This window comes from Poecilia reticulata, linkage group LG14 (assembly GCF_000633615.1).
Source record: "Poecilia reticulata strain Guanapo linkage group LG14, Guppy_female_1.0+MT, whole genome shotgun sequence".
In the NCBI taxonomy this organism is placed as follows: domain Eukaryota; kingdom Metazoa; phylum Chordata; class Actinopteri; order Cyprinodontiformes; family Poeciliidae; genus Poecilia; species Poecilia reticulata.
Genome location: NC_024344.1, coordinates 8,094,178 through 8,118,946, shown reverse-complemented (window position 1 = coordinate 8,118,946; position 24,769 = coordinate 8,094,178). Strand labels below are relative to the sequence as shown.

The 24,769-nt window shown below is 40.4% G+C and overlaps 1 protein-coding gene across 3 annotated transcripts; it reads right to left on the bottom strand.

The window, feature by feature from the left end:
- Positions 1–389: 389 nt before the first annotated feature.
- LOC103475450 (SH2 domain-containing protein 4A) lies at positions 390–23,510 on the bottom strand. 3 transcript variants are annotated; one of them, XM_008427059.2, is made up of 9 exons: positions 23,421–23,510; positions 23,183–23,259; positions 21,535–21,809; positions 20,318–20,797; positions 14,763–14,910; positions 14,530–14,632; positions 12,674–12,712; positions 10,074–10,359; positions 390–1,542 (listed from the first exon to the last, which is right to left on the bottom strand). In XM_008427059.2, exons 4-9 carry the CDS (start codon positions 20,502–20,504, stop codon positions 1,328–1,330), a joined length of 978 nt encoding a protein of 325 aa, XP_008425281.1. In that variant the 5' UTR covers positions 20,505–20,797; positions 21,535–21,809; positions 23,183–23,259; positions 23,421–23,510; the 3' UTR covers positions 390–1,327. The 3 variants fall into 3 exon arrangements, with proteins under 3 accessions (XP_008425281.1, XP_017164239.1, XP_017164238.1); XM_017308750.1 differs by having other exon boundaries at positions 21,535–21,733; XM_017308749.1 differs by lacking the exon at positions 23,421–23,510 and having other exon boundaries at positions 21,535–21,733; positions 23,183–23,350.
- Positions 23,511–24,769: the final 1,259 nt, after the last annotated feature.

The following is a 24,769-nucleotide window of genomic DNA, read 5'->3' as shown; positions in this document are numbered from 1 at the left end:
AAATTTTTTAAAAACATCTACCTTGACCTTGAATTTTTTTGTCTTGCTGAACAGCATTGAATTAAAAACTTTTGAAACTAAAGGGTTTGATTAAGGTCAAAACTGAAATAAAGGGTATTACTTTGTGTTTTATATGTTTGAACATTATCAGTCACTTTGGCTGAAGCAGGCCAACACTAAGGAAATGTTTCGCCAAAACAACCTGAACTTACTGATGATTTTTTTAACTACACCTAAAAGGTTCAGAAAATATTTAGATTTCCTCTGTGCAGCTAACAATGCGAGAAGATTCGTCAAGTCAAAGTGAAAACTTCATCAGACACATTCAAACAAATATTAGCACCGGTTAATGCATATGGAGACAGAGAGCAAACTCGTACGTTACAAAATGTGATTTAAACATTGCATTTATTGAACTGCACCCTTCAATCTTTACATCAGAGACATTGACATACCTCATATTTAAAAAGAGCATTGTACTAATATCAAATCCCCCGTTACAAAATGTGCAACCGTATAGAAAAGATAAAAACAACAGCAGCAGCAGCCAATCACATCTCAAAAATAGGCATGGCAAAGAGAACAGCAGAGCACAGAGCTGGATTATTTGGCACCAACTGTCTAACTTGCCAGGATTTGATCCACTGGGAGTGACAGATGAGTGTGCGTTTGGCACTGTCATTGGTCCACAACAAGTCGCAGTGAGACTCCTGCCAGGTGGCAGAGGGAGACATACATTGCAGTGTGACAAATAAACAAGCCAGCGGTATCCTCTGGGAGGAGACGGTGAGGTGAGGGAGGACCCTTCTGTACCTGCTTTCACCCCTCCGTACCTGCTCAGGCCTTCTCTTTTGTTCAAACAGACAAAAACCAAGAGGAAAATACCACTGCTTCGTGTTGTTTTGGCTAGGAGAAAATGAAAATGTCATAAATTGATCGAAACACATCATGCAATCAGCAACATTATATTGTGTTAATTAAATTAAACTGTAAATATCGCTCCTCATCATACAAAGTGGAAAGAAAAATCTTTTGAAAAGAATCATTGATTTTTTTTTTGAACAACAGGTAAAAGAATTGCCACTTTCAAAATATGACATTTAAATACAATCAAATGTTTTTGGAATTTCTTTCCCATAAAGACCATTTACAGTACTGCAGCATTTGATATTAAAATAAAATCTTTTACATTTAAACCTTTGCCTGTTTAGGCTTTGGGAACGGACAACAGAGTTCATTTGGTTTCTTACGTCATCTTGTGTGGCAGTAATTCAAGCAGAAGGACTCTTGGACCCGGGTGAGAGGGCGTCTGTTGTTGTTTACGGGATTACCTGACGGAGGGTGTGGTTGTTAGGCGCAAGTGGTCGGGCTTTGTGGGAAGGGGGGGCTTAAGGCCGCGGGACGGGGTCAGTCCCGGGTCGTCAACACTGAAGTTTTTCATCAGATGAGCCACCCGGCCGCGCCCTGTGCAAGCTGCTGCAGTCAATGCTGTCCCGGCCTCTGCCGAGTCAGCCCTCCGAAACTTTCCCAATGCGCCAATATCTGAAAAAGAAAAGATTTAACAAAGGATGATTACTCTTAAATGTAGTCCTGGCATGAGATTAGAGGTGCGCCGATAAATTGGTTTGGCTGATCGGATGAGATTTCCTTCATTTTTGGTGTTCGGATTATTGGCTGAAACTTGCATGTGAAACCAATCTTATCTACCTCCACTGAGGTCTGAAAATCAGCCCCTGCCCCCTTTTGCTCCACCGTGGGAGAGGCCGACTGACACATTCGCCCACAAGGTCACGTCTGCATGTGTGCTGTTAATAATAGTCCCCCCACTGTTGCCAACGACTGTGTCACAGTGTCGGCTAAGGAAAAAAAAAAAAAAAATTGGTATAATTTGCCAAAATCCGAATCAGCAGGTCAGGCTTTTAACAGATTGGTGATCGGCCAAAAGACTGAAATCGGTTCCCCCCTTATATGAATTATTAAAACGCGCAATATTTCTTGCCGTAATGAAGACTGTCTCACAGACACTATAGTTACGGTTTTAGTGCAAACTATTATTTTGATATAAAACTCAGGCAAGGCTATGCCAGTTTGTTTAAATACCAACATTCATACCTAAGGCAATCGAAAGTACTTAAAAGAAAATCAAATGGGGGGAAAAAAAAAAAAATCTTCAGGCTATGCAAAGTGTGGCAAAAACTACAACAAATATTAAATTGCATATTTAAAAGTCAATTTCATATTACAGCAGCTCATCAGTGATTGAGCAAACAGTTAATTGGAGTGCTGTGGTTATCCTCCGTGTCAGAGTATGGTGAGAAATGTTGTAGCGGTCTGTAATTTTAAATAGGGGAATAAATAATTAGCTGTTAAATAAAAGAATGGATCCTTGAGAAAACCCAAGACTGATCTGTTTGCCCAGATTTATAATGACTGGATGACAAACAGAGCTTCTGTCAGTCAAGTGAGTTTAGGTTATTCGCTAATACAATTATACTATAATGTGAAACTGTTATTTTTACAGAAGGATATCAAAGTATCTCATATTGGAACATTCTCAATATTTACTGCCGTTGTGAATCTCACTCAAAATATAAAATCTTTCAATTGACTAAACTTGAGATAATTTCAGATCAACACAGATTAAGATAAAATTAAAAATCCCTTATTTATGAGAACACTTGAATGCAAAGAGACCAAAGTTGAACTTTTGGCTTACATGGAAAATGCACAACGTGCACAAAAAAAAAAGACCACAGCAGGAAGAATACTTTTAAGTTACGACAGGATTACAGTTTTCATTTTAGGACATTCTCAGGTCTCAGAAAAACGTCCTCACACATCCTTGACGACCTCCTCAGAAGTAAAGGTGTCAGAAAAACCGGCATCAGAATAAAAGCTCTGAGGTGTCACAAAGAAGCTCCCAACAGGTGTCAGGTCAGAGGTTTCAAAATGCGTAATCAACGCGCAATAGTGGCAGACTGGAAGGTAAAGCCGGTGAATACGTGAGCATTTAAAGCCACACCAACAGCAGCATGGACGTAGAAATGGGAGAAAAACACAATTAGGAATAAATTAATGGTTAAATACCCAGGATCACGACACATGAGAAATTTGAAATTCACTGAGGAAATAAGAAAACAAAGTAACAAAGATTTTTGGATGGATAATTAAAGAGAGAATAAAAGAACTTCCAGTGAATAGCTTAGAAATTAGCCCAACATCACCAATATCAGATATACTTCTGGACTCTTTCAGAAGCAATATTGGATATGACATTAATGGAAAAGAAAATCAATATATTATATTATACAGTCATGCGAAAAGCCTTTAGACAGCTTTTAATTTCTAATAATCCAACACTAAATAAATCTACATAAGTATATTTAATTAAAGAACATTTGCTGCCAGGTTAGTTTCACTTTGCTAAACGCCATCAGGTGAAGCAAGGAACCAAGTTCATCTCCTCACTACACACAGAGAGAATGGTGGTGGAAAATAAATATTAATTAGATATCATCTGCCTGCAAAAATATTTGGGATTGAGGTAAAAACTTTTTTCTGTTTCTACCATCAGAAGTGTAAACATGTAGAGTTCATTAAACTTGGTTTTAACTGGAACTATGTGTTCCAAGCAGATGAGAATAGGACCAATAGGACTTGTAAGGATGGAGGAGAACCTATGATGCTGTGGGCCAATTTCTCTTCCAAACCTGACAGAAGAGACAGCATTCTGAACGCTTTAAAAAAAACAAAAAGCAGTGATCTTCAATAGAAAATCTTGGGTCACTTGGTCTTTGTTTTGATATGAAGCGCATTATGTCCAGTTGAGATTTTGCAGAATAATTTGGAGTAGCAACTTGATTTGGAAAAGCCATTAGCAGCACCAGACCTGTTTCAAACAGGAGTCTACTCCATCGAGACGGATGGTTAATGGTCAAAGGTTCCTTCCCCCACCCCTCTCTCTCTCTCTCTCTCTCTCTCTGTATGATCCAGCCTTGTGAAATTATACTGGAGAACATTAAGTTCTGTTTGCAAAAGGTACAAAGTGTTACCAACAGGAGTATCAACAATCACGCCATCTGCAATATCATTAAAACAATTACTTCCTAACATGAACATTTTTTCCCCCACACCCCAGAATGTACTCAAATTCAGGGTTGGATTTTTCTAAAATATTCAGTGCGAGATTATTGGAGCTCCAATAAAACCACGTAAATTTATATAAAGGCTTTTTATCTAGGGTTTGAGTAAATTATTAATAATATCAGTTTAACAATCACATCTATATATTAAAAAAACTAATCATAACGTAAACACACAGTTATAGTTTTAGACAGTTTCGCAAATGTAAAATTCTAGCTCAACAGCAGCTACCATTCCCCTACTCCAGATGTCGTCTCTCTATATTCCTTCTCTCTCTTCCATCTTTTCTCCTCTCCTTCGCTTCCCTCCATCCAGCCGTGGGTGAGCAGAGGTCATCCTCGCTGGAAGTGTAGCGGGGACACAGCTGGGCGTAGTTTGTGTGTGCGTGCTCGCCACGGTGCCGTGTTTTGGAAGAGGGTTGTAATTGAGGGAGGAATGGAGGGAATGGAGGGAACGGGAGGAACGAACGATAGGGGAGGGAGGGCCGCAGGGACGGCAATGGAGGAGCGAGCAGACAGACGCTGCTCAGACACCAGAAGGCTTGAGGAGCCACATATTTTTAGCGTCGTCCCCTGGGGGACAGAGATATGTGAGAGTACCCGAGTGCGTGGCTACAGAAAGACACACGAGCGCTCTCTTTCTTTCTCACACACACACACACACACACACACACACACACACACACACACACACACACACAGCAGAGTGAAAACATGCACACACTGACGCACATGCCACATATCGTTCAGGTCCGTGCATGCTCTCTCGCACGCAAACACTCACACACCCCTGCTGCTCACGGATTCAGTCATGCATGCCGCCATCTCTGACTAATACCCCGGCACTGCGCACGCACAGAGGTGGTTGTTAAAGCCCAAAAACACAGACAGATATACCTGGGGGCCAGGAAACCTTTAAGGCGCTTTACGTCTTGCAGGCATGAAGGGAGGAAACCTGAAGTAGCCTTTAAGGGGGGTTTTATTGTTTATTGTTGTTTACCCTCTTCTCTTCCTCGGTTTTGGCCCCATCCCTGTGGTGACACTTCATCCCTCTACCTTGCTCCTCATCTTCCTCCCCACATGTCCTGCCCTGCCTTCCTTTGCCCCCTGACCCCGCGGTTCCTGTGTTAATGTCCTCTCGCCGCGCTGCGTGGGCTTGCCTCTGATTGTCTCGTTGTGTTGTGCGGTCACCACGGAAACCTTGGATAGGCTCCAGCAATTGAGGCCGACACACATCGAGGCACGCACCCCGTGCAGGCGCACGCACGCACGCACACACGCGGAGGCAGACGCACACACTCGCGGTCAGTTTTCTGAGCTCGGAGACTCGGCGCGGGTCTGAGCAGAATGCTTAATGGAGAGACGGAGCGATAGAGAAACGGAGAGAAGAGAAGGAGGACTGGTGTTGTGGGCATTCACTGTAAAATCAAAGGCAAAAGACCAACACCTTCCCTCAGGTAGCCTGACTAACCTGTCCCAACACACCCAGAAAATGCTTAAACTCCACGCCTTCATGCCTGAAACCCTCCTGGGCAGCTGCACCCTGATCTCTGCTCACAGAAGCTGCGTTTGAGGCTCTGTGTAAATCCTGTAAATACTCCCATCGATGAAATAAGCATTAAATTAGTTATCAGCACAAATTTATCTTCTGCTCAAGCTTTTATGTGTTGCTCGGCACCTTTCGGGACAGCATGTGGGAAGCACAGGGAACATGAGGAGGATGAGTAAGCTAGCAAAAAAAATAAATAATAATAATTAAACGCCAATCTATCTCTCTAAAGATCTCTGCGTCTCTGGCTGGAAAAGAGGAGGAGTTGTGTGGGGTTGGGGGGTTTGGGATGGGGCAGGAGCGGGACATAGGGCAGAATTCCTGAGCAGCACATCTGTGGACTGAAGGGCAGGGAAGAGGAGGAGGAGAGGAGAAGGAGGAGGAGAGGTGTAGGTGTGTGTGTGCGTGCGTGTGTTTGTGTGTGGAAGCGTTGGCTCCTGTGTGGGGGGCTGGGGCCCCTGTCACTTATCGGCTCTGGCTGAGCGTCACCCAGGGCTAGAGTTGGGAAGCGGCGCTGGAATGCCTGTCCTTTCCTCTGAAGGTGAAGGCAGAGGAGAGGGAAGCCAGCGGACTGAGTGGGAGTAGCTTTGAAACGCTCTCACAAATGTACGGGTGCTGAAAAAATAAAATAAAATCGCTCATGGAGCTATTCTCAAAGCGCACACGCTACATAAACAAAAACTGCAAATCTTAGTTTAACTTCAGATCAAGCTGACGCACTTGTTTCCACTAAATGCCTTTAAAGCAGCATCAGATAGCCCTGAATTCACTGAATCAAAATATACTTGACGCATCTTTGCAGGAACAAAAAATAAAAAACAAAATGGCAAAAGACAAAGATATTCAGTGATGGGATTCGTTTTCCTACTAATTTCCTGGAACAGTCAGCACTCACATGTTCTATGATGTGTTAAATAGGTCATGTGAACGAAAAAAAAAGTGTGTTTCTTCTTCTGGATTCATTAGAGCGAGAGTTTTGCGGTTTCCAACTGATTACAACGAGTCGGTATTTGATGTTCTGCACCATTTGTGCCATTACATCAGTGAGAGACTCAGGATTTCACAACTTCGGTCCAGTTCAGGAACTGAGGGTGCAGAGGCTTTCCTGACATTTGGGCAGCACAATAAAGGCAAGGCAAGAACACCTGGGGACAGACACAATATTTTCTTTTGATATTTGATAAAAAAAATACATGTTTTTCCACTCCCTTGCTCCCCATTTAATGGTTTCCTCATTTGTATTATTTTACTAAAATTGTGTAACCGAGTCATAACCACGCAATTGCTTTTACACTCTTTCCTAATTTGTAATGGGTTTTTTTCATAGTAGTTAGTTATTTTCTTGTCTTTTCCTTTATTTTACACAATGTTAAAATATTGTCGCTTAACCTAAAGCACCTTTAGTCGAGCTCCTCTCAGTTCATGTCAACACAACAGACAGCCATGTCCCTGTTTGGTCTGTAGGTGTCTCCTCCCCGTGCTAACGTGAATGCTTGTCAGTACTTCCATTCAAACGAAAACAACTGAGCCTCAGTTCGCCTCGTCCTCCCAGAGGAGCGAGCTTCCTGCAATTGTCAAGGTCAGACCGTCGTCCAGAGTCACGATCCGTTCATTCAGGACGGTTACAGACCACTAGATGCTCACCCCGCCCACCACAACAGCTGTTCCTTCAAACTGCCGTCTCCTCCTTAAATCTGCGTTACACGCTGTCCTCGAATTACCAGCCCTTAACCACATGCAAAAAACATCCTCTTTGCTTTCTTTCCAGTTTACATATTTTAATTCTTGTGTAGAACCACTCCTTTTTAAAAAGAAAAAGAGAAAAGAAAGCCCACTGCATAACCAACTGGCTTATCCCAGCAAAGTGATTGAGTCCAAATTTTTATCTGTAGGACAATATGATGAGCAAACAGTAGTTTTTATCTCTTCAGAGTCTACGGAGATTCATCAGGATCAAGTAACCAAAAAAATAACAATTTCAGTTTTTGTTGTTGTCGTTTTTGGCAAAAGTGCTAAAAAGATGAGGCAAAATAATGTACAAAGATTTGACCCTGAGGTTTTCTCTGCCAGGAAGTCAGTATACTGGCTGCTTGTATTTTTTTCTCCCCAAAGAAGCATAAATACACAGAAATATTCAAATGTTCTTATTTTTTATTTATTTATGCAACATTTTGTAAAGAAAAAAATAAATCAATGCCTTGTGATCAAACTTGTTGTGTCACTTCCCAGCTGTGTAGCCTGAGCCGGATTTGGACAATGAGGAGCAGCAGGATATGGAAAGGAAGGTGTTGCAGGAAGAGGATTTTTCCAGCAGAGGGACATTATGGGAATGAGACGCTCTCCCCAGCTCAGCTTCCCTTCGCTAATATCACAATTCTCCACTAGGTGGTGCTAACTTCCCCCTCACACAACAAATGTTTTTGCAAATTTGGGTCAATTTAGGCTGAATAGTTGTTAGGTATTGAACGTGAATAATGGGTTGTAATAAAAAAAAATATTGAATTGTCTGTAAAATTTCCTGTAACATTAAAAATATCTTTCAGGAAGAAATTCAATTTCTGACTTTTTATCTGGAAAATATTTTTAGATTCAAAATGGATTAAACAAAGTTGAAAGTTTTCATTTTGCTATAGGGTTTTTGTTTTATCTCTAAAAATTGTCATCCTAAACAAAAATAGTTTCCCTTATTTTAATTTATTAAAGAATAAAGACAAATTACAGCTTTAATTTGTCACATTAACCATTTCATGCATGAATTGTGATCCTCTGTGTCAGGATTTTTTACTATTTTTTATTTTCTTAAGGCACAAAAAAAGTAGGAACAAATTTTTTGTAAAAGAAAATATTTTTTAGGTGATCAATTGTAATTTTCTCTAAATACAAAGTTGTTCTTTGAAAAATACATCAGTAGTATTGTTCTTTAATGGTTATCTGATGTCAATATTTTTTTTTTTACCTGCAAGAGTTGTACAGTAGAAGGAGGGACCGAGTCGGTTGACATGCTTTTTTGTCTGTCGGCCATATTGGATTTAACAAAAATAATTTCTTGCACTTGCAGCTGACGGCCAGTGATTGATTGTGTATTTTATGATGCATTAGTGTCCACATCAGTGGTCTGTGTGCATTTATAGCATAAAACTCCACAAGAAGCACAAGAAAATGGCTTTTAGATAGCTGTCCACTGTAGTGACTGCTATGCATGAAAGGGTTAAATGACCATAAATATTATATTTTTTGTTTTCGGGCTGCATCTCATCAATATTTTCCCAAAATAAAACAAAAATAAAACACTGGGGATGCAACCAAACATACAGGTGTGTAGCAAGAGCCAAATTGCAGACTCATTTTTGCCCCCCTCCTCCCTCTCTTGGCAGGCCCCTGGTTCTTTGCCAGTCCATGCGGATTCCAGCAGGCTGAGGCACTGTTTGGCGAGCGCGCGGGGCTCAGAGAAATAAATCGCTCCGCCTTACTGCAGCACAGAAATCCGTTTCTAGTGTGAACTTTGCTCAGTCTGTTTCTACTCAGCTCTCGTTTTTGTTTTTCTTATGCGTTGTGCAGATAGTCTGATGAGGATTCTTGTATACCGGTGACTTGCAAAGATACAGATATGGCTTCAATCCTTCCACGGTCTTCAATGTACTTCATACACCAGACATAAAGTAGTACATGGCTGAAATGCAAATTGATATACTTTTTAAAAATCAGGAAAAGCCATAAGAAGTCCTGAGGATGCTTGTGTTCAGCAGAAACAGGAAAGCTTGTCAAAGTTGATGGAAAAGAGGGATGGAGGTAAATGCAGAAAAATACTGGAAGGAAACCTGTTTGAAGCTACAAAGATGAGAGATGAAAGTATACCTCCCAGAGGCACAACCCATACAGCTAGAGATCCAGTGGGATCAAAGCAGATTCATAAGTTGTTAGAACGGTCTAGTCAAATTCCAGGCCTACACACCCAATTGAGTAACTGAAACACTGATGCTCTCTATCCAACCTGAGTGAGTTTGAGCTGTTTTACATACAAGAATGGCCGAAAATTTCTGACTCCAGATGTGCAAAGCTGGTAGAAACATCCCACTGCAGCTGGGATTGTAGCAAAAGTCAATTCTGTGAAATGTCTACTCAGAGAGGATGAAACCTTTCCCTATATCGTCACAAGTTTTCTCCACTTTGTGTTGTTCTGTCAAACAAAAACTCCATAAAACGCTCTGAGACTATAAAATATGGAGGGTGTCAATGCATTTGCAAGGAACTGAATAAACCAGGATGTGCTCCAGGAAGTGTGCAAGTCATCCACATTCAGGCTTAAAACAGTCTCTCCCTAAATTGATTTTGACATCTGACCCGACGTTTACCTTTATCTGCGGCACCTCATGCTCACTCACCTTTCCCAGCCTGTGAATCTTGGGCCTTCTGGGGATTCTCAGAGCACAGGCTGCCTTTAGCGGCGGATGCTGATGCGGACTCTAATTGGACAGCGCTGCTGGAGGGAGGCGCGGAGGATGCCAGTCTGAGATTTCCTAGGTCAGGGCTGGCGTTGATGCAGCCCGGCGTGCGGTTTGAAAAAGCCGGTCTGACGATGATGGCGTTGCTTCTCGTGGGTGGCCTGAAGCTCGGGGGGGCCTGGGAGACGGGCTTCACCTCCGTCGGACTGGACGCCTGTTCCTGGAGCTGCAGAGCCAGGAGTGACACAAAGAGGACCAGAGAGGAAGATCAGTGTTGACAACCAAATCACATGCAGTGGAAATGCTGTCATGCGCAATTAAATCACAGGATCAATGATTCACTAAATTACAGTTATCCAATGACAGCTCTGTGTGTGTGTACCGAAGCGCGCGCTCACACACACACATACACACACACAGACACGGCTACGACCAGTGACTCGGAGTTTGTGGATGTGAGGGGAGAAAATTATAAGGCGACTTGAAAATCAAGCAGACTTGCTAATCTTCCTCCCCGATCTTACGCCTTCTTAATCAACAGCTCTCCGCCTGCAGAATGAGACCGCCGTCCCTCATGAAATCAGCTGCAGAAAACCAAGATCCTTCCTCCTTCCAGAAACAAGTCACTTTATTTATAAGAAACACATTTAATATAAGGTTTTGGTTGAGGGTTGGCACACTGACCACACTTCGTAAAGAAGAGGGGATCAGCAGAGATCGACATCCGTCAGTAAATTAGAATAACAAAAAGACTGACACAGATAAATTGTTACGTCAGTGAAGTGTGGTCTGGAGGCAAAGAGCCTCTCTGCTGAAGTGTTCAGAATGTCCAGGTTGCTTTACTAGTGGCCTTCAGGTCATCAGACTCTACAGTCAAACCAGACTCAGTGATTGCTTGGCTAGTTTAACGGTCTTATTAGCAACAATGGCCACATCAGGGCAACAAGGCACAAAAAGCAATTATCAGCTGAAACATCAATTCAAATAATCATCACACAGCAAAAACACAAAATCTTACCAAGTAATTTTGGTCCAGTTTCTAGCGCAGATATCTTAGTACGCTTCAAATGAGACAAAACCAACATACAAGTAACTTGTCAGCAAGATGTGGGAGCTTGTTTAGAGTCAATACTTCCTTAATATTGCTAAAAAAAAATGAAGTACTGGCAGATTATGTTATTATATCAAGACATTTTTCCATGTTATAAGTGAAAAGAACAAGCACTTCTTTATTTAAAACAAGATCGTATATCTAGCTAATAAGTTACTTGTAAGTTAGTTTTGTCTTATTTCAAGTTTACCGAGATATTTACGCTGGAAACTGGACCAGAATTACTTGGTAAGATTTTGTGTGTGGGGGGGTTCAGTGTAGATATTAGTAAATAAACAAATACAATTAAAAATGTGTCAAATGAAAAACCTTAAATGAAAAATACAAAGTCCAGGACTCTATGTGATGGTGAAAAGATATTCTAACGTTTTTGTATATAATTCACGTTTTCTGAGAAACTAAATGTTGGTGTTTTTTTTCAGCTGTAAGCCATAATCATCAAAATTAAACATAGATTCTACACACAGACATTCTATACACAATCTATATAATTGGATCTACATGAATGAACTGAGTAACTTGAGATTAACTTTTTGATGACATTTTTAATTTGAGATGTGATATGAGGAGGCTGGCCCAGACTTTGTGGATTTGAGGTACAGACACTTCCTTTTGTGGCAAAGAGGGGAAAGGGAAAAAAAAAAAAAAAAAACGCAGAACAAACTCGCTCGCTCAAATCTCAAGGGACTATTCCACAATCCCATCCATCTGCGACTGACGCATTCTCCTTCTTTGGCGTTTTAATTCCCTGATCAAGTTCATCAACCATCTGTTCTGGGGCAGTCCTGAAATCCTGTCTCATGTCACCCCCCCCCCCCTTCTCACACACACACACACACACGCACACATTGTTTATACACTCATAAACACACAGAAACAGAAAGAAGGCGAGCAGAGATAGGAAGCACCAGTCCCCCGACAAGACGAGTCTGCAAAGATAATGCAGTCTGTGGGAGGACAGTTGAATACAACTGCCCCAACTGCCCCAGAGTGAGCGATGAGGGGTGGGCCGGTTTAGACTGGACGGAGTACAGAGAAGAGGGAATGCGGAGAGAAAGACGATCTGGAAAGAGGCAGGGAGCAAAAGGACAACTGGCCCCGGCAGACATTTCCTGCTCCAGAGGAAGGGGACCTGTGAGTAACGTCTATGAAAGCATTGCTGCGCAGTAAATCATCTGTTTATTACAAAGACCAGTGCACTTAAAACATTTAAAACAAGATGCTCCCTCACAAAATGCCGGAGTCTAATTACACAATGCGGAAAATTAAACAGGAAAAGCATAAGAATCTGAGAAAAATTCAAAGCCGTTTAAAAAAACGGGTCCTCAGCTGCTGCTGAAAGTGAAAGCTCTCCACCTGACACCTGTGGGCTTAACGGGGGCACTACAGGAGTGAGACACAAAGACTGAATGCAGTTGCTCCAACTCACCGGCAGAGGGCGTAAAGTGCTGGTTTCCTCATGTTTCTCCTGTCGGGAGAGAAAGGAGCATTGTTGGTTGATGTAAAAAGGTGGCACTTTAAAATGTGAGGCGGTATTCTGATCTATATTTGCTGAGTGAACGCGGACGGAAGCAGTCGGAGGAAGAACAGAGCAAAACTTCAAAATTCTGAAAATGACGTGAAGCAGTGGGAGCAACGATGTGTGAAAACCAGACACGGGTTTTCACACATCGTGTCTGGAAACGAGATGCTCTCATTTCCGCTCCAGGCCAGATGAGACCTGGATCACTACAGCTTAGTGTGTGCAAGGTTGCCATGACAACACACCAAATCTATTTTTTCAGGCAATGTGAAAAAAAGGTGGTCAGTTATTATTATGAAATAATAATAATAATAATAATAATAATAATAATAATAATAATAATAAACTACTAAAATACAATTACCCCAGAAATGAAACACACAGCTGGTCTTCTGAGACTCATTTATCTGCAAAGGTTGATCTTGTCTGAGCACAAGATCCCATTTCAAAGAACTCTGCATATTTGCTCAGACTGTCTTTGAGTTCAACATTTTGTCATGCGCTAAAACTTTTAAGGTTGTTAAGAAAAGGAGAAAATCTGTAAGAAAGTAAATACTTTATGAAAATGCCAAAACAAATGTATTTGAAACAGATGGAAAACTCCAGAGAGGCATCGTGTTTGGCACGTCGGCAGAAACACTCTGTCTCCCTTGTGAAACATGGTGGTGGCAGCATCATGTTCCTAAAGATGCTGGAAAACGTATGAAGGTGGAGAAACGTATAACCAAATTCACAAGGATAATCTACCTCAGTATGCAACAGAACTACAGCTTGCAAGGAGATTTCATGGAAAATAATAAAAAAGTTCAAAGACAACAAAGTGAATGTTTTGGAGTGGTCAAATCAAAAACAAGGATTGACAACTAATCAAGAATAAGCGGTTGTACTTGAAAATAGTCATTTAAAGCTTCCTGGGAAATCTGACAGATTTGTATGGCTGAGACATACAGTATGGCTGTATGTCTCAGCCATACTGTATGGCTGAGACATACAGTATTCACAAAGACAGAGTTTTAGAGAGTTTTCTAAGTCACCTGGTCTAAAATGTTCTTCCTGATAAAATATGTTATTTGGTGATGTCAATATATAAGGAACTACAGCAACATTTACGATCACTTCCTGTTTGGCAGCTTGTTGTAGCATAATGAAGCTACAGTTTAATTTTTAGTCGCCTCTAACTACATTCTTTGCTGTCAAAATGAATCAAATCAAAGTTGATATCAAACATGTAGGGTAACATTCCTACAAGTAAAATGTTAGTTTAAGATTCCTGCAGCGGAACTTTGTGTCGTAGAATTATTAAAGTATTCAGTGCATGTTTTAAAGGATTAAGTGCTTGTTTCAATAATTTATTCTCGTAATTTACTTCTATTCTCAGAAAATTAGCATTTTAGAAAATCTACAAATCGACATTTTTAGCGTGCCTTTTCAAATTTTAAAAAATATAAATATTCCTAAATGAGCTGTACAAAAAGATACCTGCATTCACTAGAGCATAAAAATAACTTTAAAGTAAAGACTTAAAAAGAAAACTAGTTTCATACTAGCTTCTAGTATTCAAGAAAATCTTATTAAAATCAATGTCTTTTTTACTTAAGCAGCTTTTTTTTCATGTGTTAACAATGATATGCTAACATTTGTACAAGGAGTAAATTATGGTATAATCACACAAAGAATGTAGGGAAACAAAAATATCAGAATTTCTTTTTCCTCTTTGTCGCCAACGTTTAAGTCATTAATAAGGTTTTCTAAGAGTCGCCCACCTTTAAGTTCAAGGAGACTTCTGCTTGTGTTTTCTGAGGGACGCTCTGACTCTCACTTTTGACCTCTTGTGTGACCATGATGCTCTTCAGGGTAGTTTGGTGGCTGTGAAGTACAAATGCCACATCATTTTCTGATTTAAAAACAGGAAAAAAACGCCGATGTGGTTTTCAGTTTCTGAGTTGTTCACCGTCTGTCATGCAGAAAATCTGCTTTATTAATGGGAAGTAATTACTGCGTGCTGTTCTGAAGACTAGGTGGTGACTTCTTGTCTCCGACTGCAGAGTTGATGAATTTGGAGGTCAGTTCATCCACTTCTCCGATTACAAGGACTGAAACGTCTCCGTCCCGGCCGAGCAGCCAGCTCACACTCTTACTGTTGGCTGTAAAACAAAACAATCAAAAAGAAACAGTTATACTCCATTTCCAAATAATTTGTGAATATTTGTTAAATGTAACTAAAGCTAGTTTTTGAATCAATACTATCATAGTTTAATATAAGAGTTAAAAGATAGACATACTGAAAGCTACATTTATCAATCACCACATTTGATTTTAAAACTAAGGTTTTTCAGAAAACCACCTCGTAATTTCTTAATTTTTTATTGGGGTCGTTTTCTACACAATTCAGACAACCTGTCTGATTTTGTGTTTTAAACTGATAATAAAAAGTAAACGAATGCCAGGTCTGTGCTGCAGAGAGGATGGTCCAGGACTGAAAATTATTTTCAAAAGCTGAAATGTCATCATTCTGAATCAAGCCGTCCAGCATTACTCATTTCTTGACTGATTTCTGACTCACAAATATAGTTAGAAATTAGTCTTTCCATCTTTTTTTCTTTTTATGAATTCATTTTTGGCAGAATATTTAAAGTTTAACTATAGTTTGATGCCTGCTGGTAGTTGGTAGCCCATCTACTGTTCAGAGTGGTTTTCTTTGGAGATATTTTAGTGCTTTAAATATGAATTCACAATAACAAGGCACCCATAGAGTTTATGTAGTTCATTTACTTATTTATGGCATCTATAGATATTTAGACACTAGGATCTGACTGGAAGGCAGAAATCTGCATACGACTTATTTTTATTGACTTTTCAATCAATAACTCTCCCTAATGTTGCATAAGTTTTATAGTGAGTTTATCTGTATCTGACAAAAATCCAAGAATATTCTTTCATCTTTCTTACTTACCTACTCATCCTTACATACTTCTGAGAGGCTAAACTGGGTTTAGCAAGGGTCGGTGTCTGATACATCAATGTTACAAAGAGTTACAGCTTTAAGCCTGATTTAATTTCCCATCATGCATCTCCGACAGCTTTAAGTCAGTTTAATGAGGTGTCAGAGAAACCGGAGCAAATCAGAAAGAAAGGGAGCCACAAAGGACATGATCTTGTTCTTCACACCTGGAAAATACTACAGCAAATTCTAGACTGGTCCAGGAACCTTTCGTGACTTTTTTTTTTCTTTTCTTCTTGTTGGTAAAAATCTTTAGCAAATTTCCCATCTACTCATTGCAGATGAATGCCTGTGCAAACGCTTGGCCTCATCGGATTGGCTACTGCTCAGCTGATTCTTTGAAAAACACTGCAAACGTATCAACAGTGTATCTGATGTGAATCTCTGTTTAAATGGCTGCTGGGAATGGGAGATATGATCAACAGACGTTCGCTTCAGCGCGGCAACAGTAGGACTGAGTCAGCTCACACAAGGTTTATATACTATGTAAACAGATCAGGAAGCCGGGGGGAAAAAACCCGGTCACACTGGTTTTCCTCCCATCATCACTTCTGACCAGTGCTTAAAAGTTGAATATCCATCTTCTTGACCCAAGACGCACTGATAGATAAGCGGCACCTTCGGTTGCCTTTGTGTGATTTAGCAGCGCAAAGGCACACGGACACTTGTATCTGAACAAACGTGTGTCACCGTCGTGTGAGTGTGGGAGCTGAGAAGTCGATTTATTCAGATAGCACAGCCGACACAGTCCCAGGGCGAGAGCTTGTTGGGTGAAAACATGCATTCATGGCGAGCTGGTTGCACCAGTCTGCCCTGTCGATCGCATTCCTGCCCAGCATAACAGGATTGCAGCGAAAACACGGCGTTCACAAACAAAGGCGATACGTCAGGTGCACACCGGATTCATTTAATGCGGCGGCTTCTCGTTTCTAATAACACCAAGCAGAATGAAGTAAGGTGATAATTTCAATCTGGGGAATGTGCTGAATGCTCTCCAGTCTTTCCTGGAATTTTCTAAATTGTTCCTGATACATTTTGCTTGTGTGTCAGCAGTCTGCCTGCATGAACACAAAAATAGAGTAGAATGCCGACATACTGAAGGTATTAATAGGAATTAGCATAAAAGTCAGGTTAACCACAAAGATCACCTGATTAGAAAAGCCTCAGGGCTAAACATGAGCTCACAGTGTCAATAAGAGAAACATCAAACTTTATTCAGTGAGCAAAAAAAAACAAACTTTTACACCTACTCAGACAGTTAAACATATGTTTGCAGCATACTTCCTGTTTTGCTCTCTGCTAATTGTTTGAAGGATTTAGTCTTGACTCACTTCCTATCCCCCCCCCCACACACAGCAGCACAACATCCACTGTTTCCTCTAAAGGAAAAAAGGAAAGGGAAAATGAGGCGCGTGGAAGCGTTGCCACTGCGAGTTCTCAGCTTGCAGTCTCGGTTGCGAGGCTGCAAAGGACAGCTGCATCAGCCATTAAAGACAAAGAAAGGCCACTGTTCCCTCACTCTGAGCAGCAGTTTATAGGAGGATCCTTGTGATCAGCGAGAAGACAGAAGGGTTAATTCACACACTGCGATGCGCTTTTAAGTGACTGTCCGTCATGCCGTCATTTTGTGATTTTCTCCCGTGAAAATAGCCAAAAGAGAGCCTTTTGCTGCGTCCGGGTTATTACACAACAGTTTCTCACACTGTAGCTCCCAACGAGGACAAACGAGACAAAATGTGGACTGACCACATTCTGCAGAGCAGCGTCCTGAGTTCCTGGCTGTTCGGTTGTTGACTGTTTCAGTCTGTTAACTCCAACGGTTGCGCCTGATAAACAAGGACGCTATTTAAAATCCATGAGTAATTTCCCCTCTGCTGAGATTTCTTCTTTTTTTTTTTCCCTCCCTGTATTTTCATCAAGCATCTGCTTCCTGCTTGCTTTTACACAAAACCGTGCATTTTGGGATGTGTTGTTAAATGACCCGTCACAAAACAACCTGGAAATAAAACGCACAGTGCCTTGCAAAGATTTGTCTACCCTTTTAAAATTTTCACAATTTTTCCATGTAGCAACCTCGACACCCTGATGTAACTTATTGGGATTTTTTTTTCTTTTTGTCTAATAGACAAAAAATAAAAATAGAGTACAGTTTATGAAACAGAAAAATAACACGTATAAACATGAATTTCAAAACTTTCATGAGCAAAAATCGAGAAAGTGTTTCATCATCCGATACGCTGTTAAAAACGGTAAAATCCAGTTTACCAGCTGCTTATGGTTGTTCACAGGGAGTAATTTAATCTCAGCATAAATCCAGTTGACCTCTGATGTTCCTTAAAGACCATCAGTGAACAAACAGTATCATGAGCAGATAGCTCAATGATAACGTTAGCAGATGAAATCTCTGGCAGTACTTATAAACTTAACAAGATGATTTTCGTCTAATCTGACTTATTCGTAAAACAGCTCGACAGTTTGAGCTGGTTTATGAATAAGGACGGAAAAAAAAAGTTCAGTCTCTAGTTTTGCAAAAACGAATCTACCCCAAAAGACTTACAAATACAGCAAAGGGCGTCCTAATACTTGAAAGCAAACAACTTATATTTTTGTAGTGGGGAATTTTAAAAACCACTCAGTCCTTTCTTTGCCCTTCACAATGCTGCATCACTTTGTCCTGGACTATCACATAAAATCTGTACAAAATGCTCGAAGGTTTGCAGCTGCAACAAGTGAAAAGGTTTCCAGGGGTGAGAGTACTTCTGCAACACACTGAATACTTATGAATGGCATTTATGTCAGACCTGCGCTGACCCTCTTCTAGACTTTTTTTATTTGCCGTAAAACACTCGCCGCGGCGTGTTTACAGCTTTTCAGAGTGGGAACATCTGTGAGTGAAATGCTAACATTAGTTTATTCATCATTAATCAAGGGGGAACTTGTTTACGGCCCCGAGGTATTCACCGTGCTTTCCGTTTCAGCTCCGAGTGTGTTTGCAAACACACTGCTTCAAGAATGGAGAACACGAGCTACAGCGGCAACAGCACAACCAGCGGCTTAGGGAGCATTTCACAGGCGACGCACACACGTTTCCGCAATCCCCTCCTCGAGGTCTGTGAGTCTATCAGGCGTTTTGCAGGAGACTGCGCAAACATCTTAAGTGAAGGGATTTCGAATGAGGATCTCGGGTGGTTTGAGTGACAATCTGCACCGCCGCGCAGCCTCTTCTTTTAAAGAGACAGGACGTATCAAAGTGCGGCTGTGTTCGATACAGCAGCCGCCCATGCCGTATCATCGCTGATTTCGGTAGATTCAGATTGATAAATTGCGAATAACTCACTAGCAGGCGTAATAAAGTCACAGACTTAAAATCCACACCGGGCGAGATGCTGATTTTGCGCGACTAAAATCAATAATCGAAAGGGGATGTGTTCAAAAAAATAAGAAGCGTGGTGAGGTCATTCATTCTGTGAACAAAGAGGTGTCAAACAAGGAGGCCGACATGAGCGGACAAAGACAGGAAGAGTTCAATAAGCTTTTTACGGGGCATTCTTCTACAAGCACCTGAGCATTGCACCGGGACCACAAAGTTGATCGAGAAGATGGAAACACGCAGAGAAGTGCTAAAAATGACAGGCTGCTCAGCTGACCTGATCTCAGAGGCTTTAAAAACGGAAAACACAACAATGTGGAAGAAAACAGATAAGTGCTATTTGAACAGATCACAGGAAAGAAAGAAGGATGAAGGCTTCCGAGTTTATCGCCTGGATGCATGTGCTGCAACAAATAGAAGATGATAATCAAAATCCGACGCAAAAGAAAATCCAAAACACTTGGTGCAACATTTTAAAGAACTTAAAGCAATGTCACCTATTACACTGAAAAATCATTGTATATTGTTAAGCTCAGGGTCCCAAGTGTCTTGGCACAGACACGCCTCTCATACTGCGGTGTCAAAACTGATCAGATGTTGGCGATCAGTTTGAAAACATCATACTAAAAAAAAAAAAAAAAAAAAAAAACAGAGGTTATGCTGAATAGGGAATAGCTTTGAAATGGGTGTTCCGACAAAACAATGAACAGAAACAAACCAGTGAGAGAGCAGCATTCTGGTTCCAGACCAACAAGATTAACACGATGGAGAGCTCAGCCAAATCCTCTGACCTTAATGCAATAAGAAAAGAAAACCTATAGGGCGACGTGAAAAAACAAATATTGTTTCTGACAACAACCGAAGCAAAAAAGGGGAATAAAGTCCAATCGTACTGAGATGGAACAGATGTTCACCAGAGCTAGAATTTGGTCAACTACATGAAAACAAGATATGTAAAACAATTATCACAAAAAAAAAAAAAAAACGATCACTGGGTCAGGGATTCTAGCATTTACAGTTTATAACGGTCTGAGTTTGTACAGGAAATGTTTTGATTTGCAGCAGAGCATGTTGTGTGTACCTGCAGTTTTGAGTGTGTGTGTGGGGGGAAAAAGTTATTCGAAAGGATTCTGAGCTTATTTTCAACTTGAACATTTCAGTGTCTGGTCGGCGTGGTTACCGTTTCTTGGTTTTGTCTCCTTGGACTGGGCAGCGCCTCCCTCCCTCTCCAGCTTCTCCTCGTGCTCTTTCCAGCGTCGGACCTGCTCCTGGCGCATCTTCAAGAAGAGCGTCTTTTTCTGCTCCTCGTTCAGAGCTTCCAGAACGTCGGGGTCGATGTACATGTCCTTTAAAATTTGCTGCAGCATTTTGGCGGCGGGGTATATATATATATATTTTTTTTTAATCTAATGTAACTGGGAGAAGGGTCTCATGGGCCGATTGCTGGAGGCGATAATTTATAGTCTCATCCTGTTAGATTTTCTTGTCGTCTTTAGCCTAGCAACAACCCACACAAAGTTTTCTCTATGAATCACAGCGCATGCATATCTTCTCACAATGTCACACACAAACACACTTGAAACCCTGTTTCCTTTTTCTTTTTTGTGCTCCCTGCCCTGCTAAGACATCAGATTTTTGGAGGCCATCTTTGGGGAAAAATCTATGGAGAAAAAAAACAAACAAAACAGACATCATTTAGAAGATCATGTTATTCCCTCGATTTGATATGCAATGCTACATGTATTTCTCGAAACACTACTTCGTCTTACAAACTTTCGCCTTTTTTTTTTTTTTTTTTTTGAATCATTTGGTCTAAAAATCTACACCAGTTCTTATCTTGTTCTGCCTTTCAAGAACACGGAAGATCCCAGAGCCTGTTTCTGCTCCGACAGAGAGGCTGATGTCAAGAATGGGAGGAGATTCCAGAGGAACGGGACCGATTCTGTCATCAGCTGCCGACCTCACTCCTTCCCCTCCCCAACACGCATCCCTTCCACTAAACCATGTTCTTGTTCCCCCCACAAGCTAAGCACGATAGCAGCTCCATTTTAGCATGTTCGGAGTCAGCTGTTGGACATAAAGAAGTTGGCCACAGCTTTGGAGCATGTGGGCCAGTCTTTCCAGCAGTGGGAGTGAAACTGGCTCCTCCGCTCGCTGCGATAATAAGTTAAAACAAAGGCTTCCACCGGCAGCAACAACACTTGGGGGGAAAAGAAAGGTTTTGCTCCAACTGACACATTAGTGGGATACAGACTGCTGTCTGCTACACACTGCAGAGGAGGAGGGGGGGATACTGAGGGGAAACCCAGGGGTGGGGGGAAACAGGAAATGTGAGGGAGGAAAGTGAGTGATAGAACAACAGAAGGTAAAAAGGGTAGAATTTGTTCAAGTACTCACAGTGGGATGTAGAGAGCCGCCGCTCCACAGCACAGTGTGCTAACTGAGCTGAGAGTCAGAGAGCCTGTGGGTCCTCCTCGTCTTTGTGTGTGTGACTGGCTGATGACATCACAGCATTCCACGGTTCTCCCTCCCGCCCTCTCCACGGGCTCGCTCGCTTGCTCTCTCTCTCTCTCTCTCTCTCTCTCTCTCTCTCTCTCTCACACACACACACACACACATACACATATATCTCAAATAATTGGAAGACTGTAATACAGGAAACTGATCTCACACTTTAGGAATATTAAAAAGAGGAGATGAGAAGAAAACGTCTTCATTTAAAGATTGCAGCTCACATCTGGAATTCAGCCTGATCATAACTAAAGTAGAGCTGCTAACACTGACCAAAAGGATAAATTCATATGACACCCTGCAGAATTATTGGCACCTTATTGGACTCTATCAGGCTTTTGAAAAGTGACACAATAAAACGGTATTTCTTTCTTTAAGGCTTTCTGCACATCATCTGGGGTGATAACATAACATTTTTAAAATGACACATACGTCCTCAAACTAAAAGCATTATGAGATGTTCCGTCTTAGCAGTAAAAATTGAATAAGGTCTTTTTTGCAAATCTTAACCTGGGAACATAAATAAACAAATTAACAAAATACAGCAAGGTTCCAGAAAAACACATATTTTCTTGATAAGAGATAAAAATAAACGAAAACATGCTACTAAAAAATAAATAACAAAATAAAACTGGCAGAAAAAGAAACATTTTAATCAATTTCATTTAAGTACCTTTTTAAAAATTGGTTTTATATTTATTTTCGGAAAATGTCACTACTGCTGTGAAATGTAGCTAAATTAGGTCAAGTTTTGGCATTTCAAAAAGATTTGTAGATACAATGTAACCATTGCAGGCGAAATACTGAAACCTTGCACCACACTGTAGAACAAACATCAATCATACATATCTGCTGAAACACGAATGAATACTATTTCCCTTTGCCTTTCCCGTTCTCCCAACAAATCAGTCTTCAAAAAAGGTTCCTACTGTTGGCTGAAATTTCGAGTTAGAACTTTCGCTTAGCCAGTCATTCATAGGTAAAGGTCGCCATCTAGCGGCCACAAAGAAAGTGTCCCTGCAATGAATTACGTCACTGGCAAAGCCTGGCCCCGACAACAGCAGAAAATTAAAGTTCATTTACAAAAAAATGGCAGCGACATTATAAAGAAAATCATCGCTCCTCGCACACATACTACCACCACCACATGACTGTATAAATGCTGACCATGTCACCACAAATAAATATGGAAGCAGATACCTGTATCAAAGCAAAAAGCATCCAATTTTAACAAAGGAGGTGTAGCAAGACCATGAGTTGATAAGAGGTAATTTTCAACTGAAATAAAATATAAATTTGACCTCCTTTCACGGCCTACTGTCGATATGTCTTTTCTGTTTCAAACTAAAACGTGCTAAGAGTTCAACCCAGAGCCGACATAACGAGTCGTGTTACTAGTTAGCGTCCTTTGCTGAAAAGAGTCTTGATTTAGCATGCCTTCCTCGTGTTCACTTCTCCTCGCCAAAAGTAAGTTTAAACAATTTCATGATAAAGATTCTACAGAAAGGCCCGCAAATATGCATGAAACACTCACCGTGGTCGCTTTGGCAGGGTAGTTATACTTTAGGTTTCTGTGTTTTTTCAGAATGCATTGTGAAGAGCCAAATGCGACTGGAAGCAAAATTTAATTAAATTATTTTCTGAAATAAACATGCGTGTGCCGTGAGTCATCATCAACTTGTTATTGTATTTTGACCCTAAAACCAATAATTTATATACTATATCATTTCTGTCAAGAGTATTTCTGAGACCCATGTCTCTAAAAATGTTACCTTCATCAAACCATACTGCATTGAATCCTTTTCCTGATTTCCGCCATCTAGCGGCTAACACAAGTAATACAGGTGATAAGTATAAGTTTTATTCAACAGTTCAAAAGCTGCGTGTCCATTCTAATGGAGCTTAAAATCCTTTAAAAATATTAAGGGGAAATTGTTTTTTTTCCCCTTTTCTTTAGACTCTAGTCGTAAAAGCATGTGTTCAACAAAAGTCATAATTTAGGTACTGGCAGAATGCTGCAGAAACATTTTAATATCAGACAAAGATAACCTGAGTAAATAAAAAAAAATTATATCTGGTTTTGAAAGAATATTTGATGTGTTAAAGAACAAAAGCTATCCAAATCAAACTTAAGTAAAAAAAAAAGTAATTGCTAACACTTGTCAAATAAATTAACTGATTCAGATTTTATTTTTTTAATTGACATGACGTATGCTAACCACATCCTCAGTCCTCATCAGTTCTAAGCAACCAAAAATGCATAAAGTACCATTTAATTTTTGCCATAAAACATCTTCATGATCCCCAAGAGTTTTGGGAAAATGTTGCATGAAGTCCAGAGAGAAATAAATGTGAATTTTTTTGCAAGGTACATCTTCCATATCAAAATTTCCAAGGACTTAGTAAAACAGACTAACAAAAACTCTGCCAACAGTCAGTCTGGACTTAAATCCAATTAGGATGCAGTAGCACGTCCTTAAACAGGATGTTCTTTCTCAAATGCCATCATGTGTTGCTTAATTAAAATAATTCAAAAGAATTTATTTGTTTTTGACTCTTGAAAGTCTGGTCTTTGTTTAAGCAATATAATCGTGTAAAGAGATGAATATCTTGTCAAAAACAATTGAGCTAGAGATTTTTTTTTTTTTTTAAACTTGTGTTTTGTACCAATCATTGAAAGGTTAAACAGAAATGTGATTGATGCAGAGGACCACAAATCCCAGTCAGTCCAGATGATTAGAGAACAAAGTAATGCTTTATTTTACAGCCTGGCATTTATTACATATACAGTACTTTGAAATTTTCCAAGAAGACATAAGTCATTAAATAGTTGAAAGATTTGCATGTTGGAGGCTGTAAAATTAAGCTTTAGTAATTAGTATCATTGCAAACGCAGATTCAGACATTGTAGACAACACTACATCAAAAATAAACTTTTTCTTGCTCCCCAACCCTCCTGCACAGGAAACAAAACATGGAGGGGGAAAAAAAAAAGACATACATTTTATTTTATTTTATGTAGTTTCCCCCTGAGTGGGAGAAATAAATTTATTCTTTCTTTTAAATTTGTTAAATGTACATAAATTATACTTAATGCATCAAATGAGCAAATCATATATAT

Bases quoted from the DNA above. Each gene is read 5' to 3' on its own strand.
- LOC103475450 (XM_008427059.2), bottom strand. From the start codon at position 20,504: ATGCTGCAGCAAATTTTAAAGGACATGTACATCGACCCCGACGTTCTG. The intron at 10,360-12,673 runs GTGAGTTGGAGC...CTGGCTCTGCAG, and splicing joins GCACTTTACGCCCTCTGCCG to CTCCAGGAACAGGCGTCCAG. The intron at 1,543-10,073 runs GTGAGTGAGCAT...TTTCTTTTTCAG, and splicing joins AGATTCACAGGCTGGGAAAG to ATATTGGCGCATTGGGAAAG.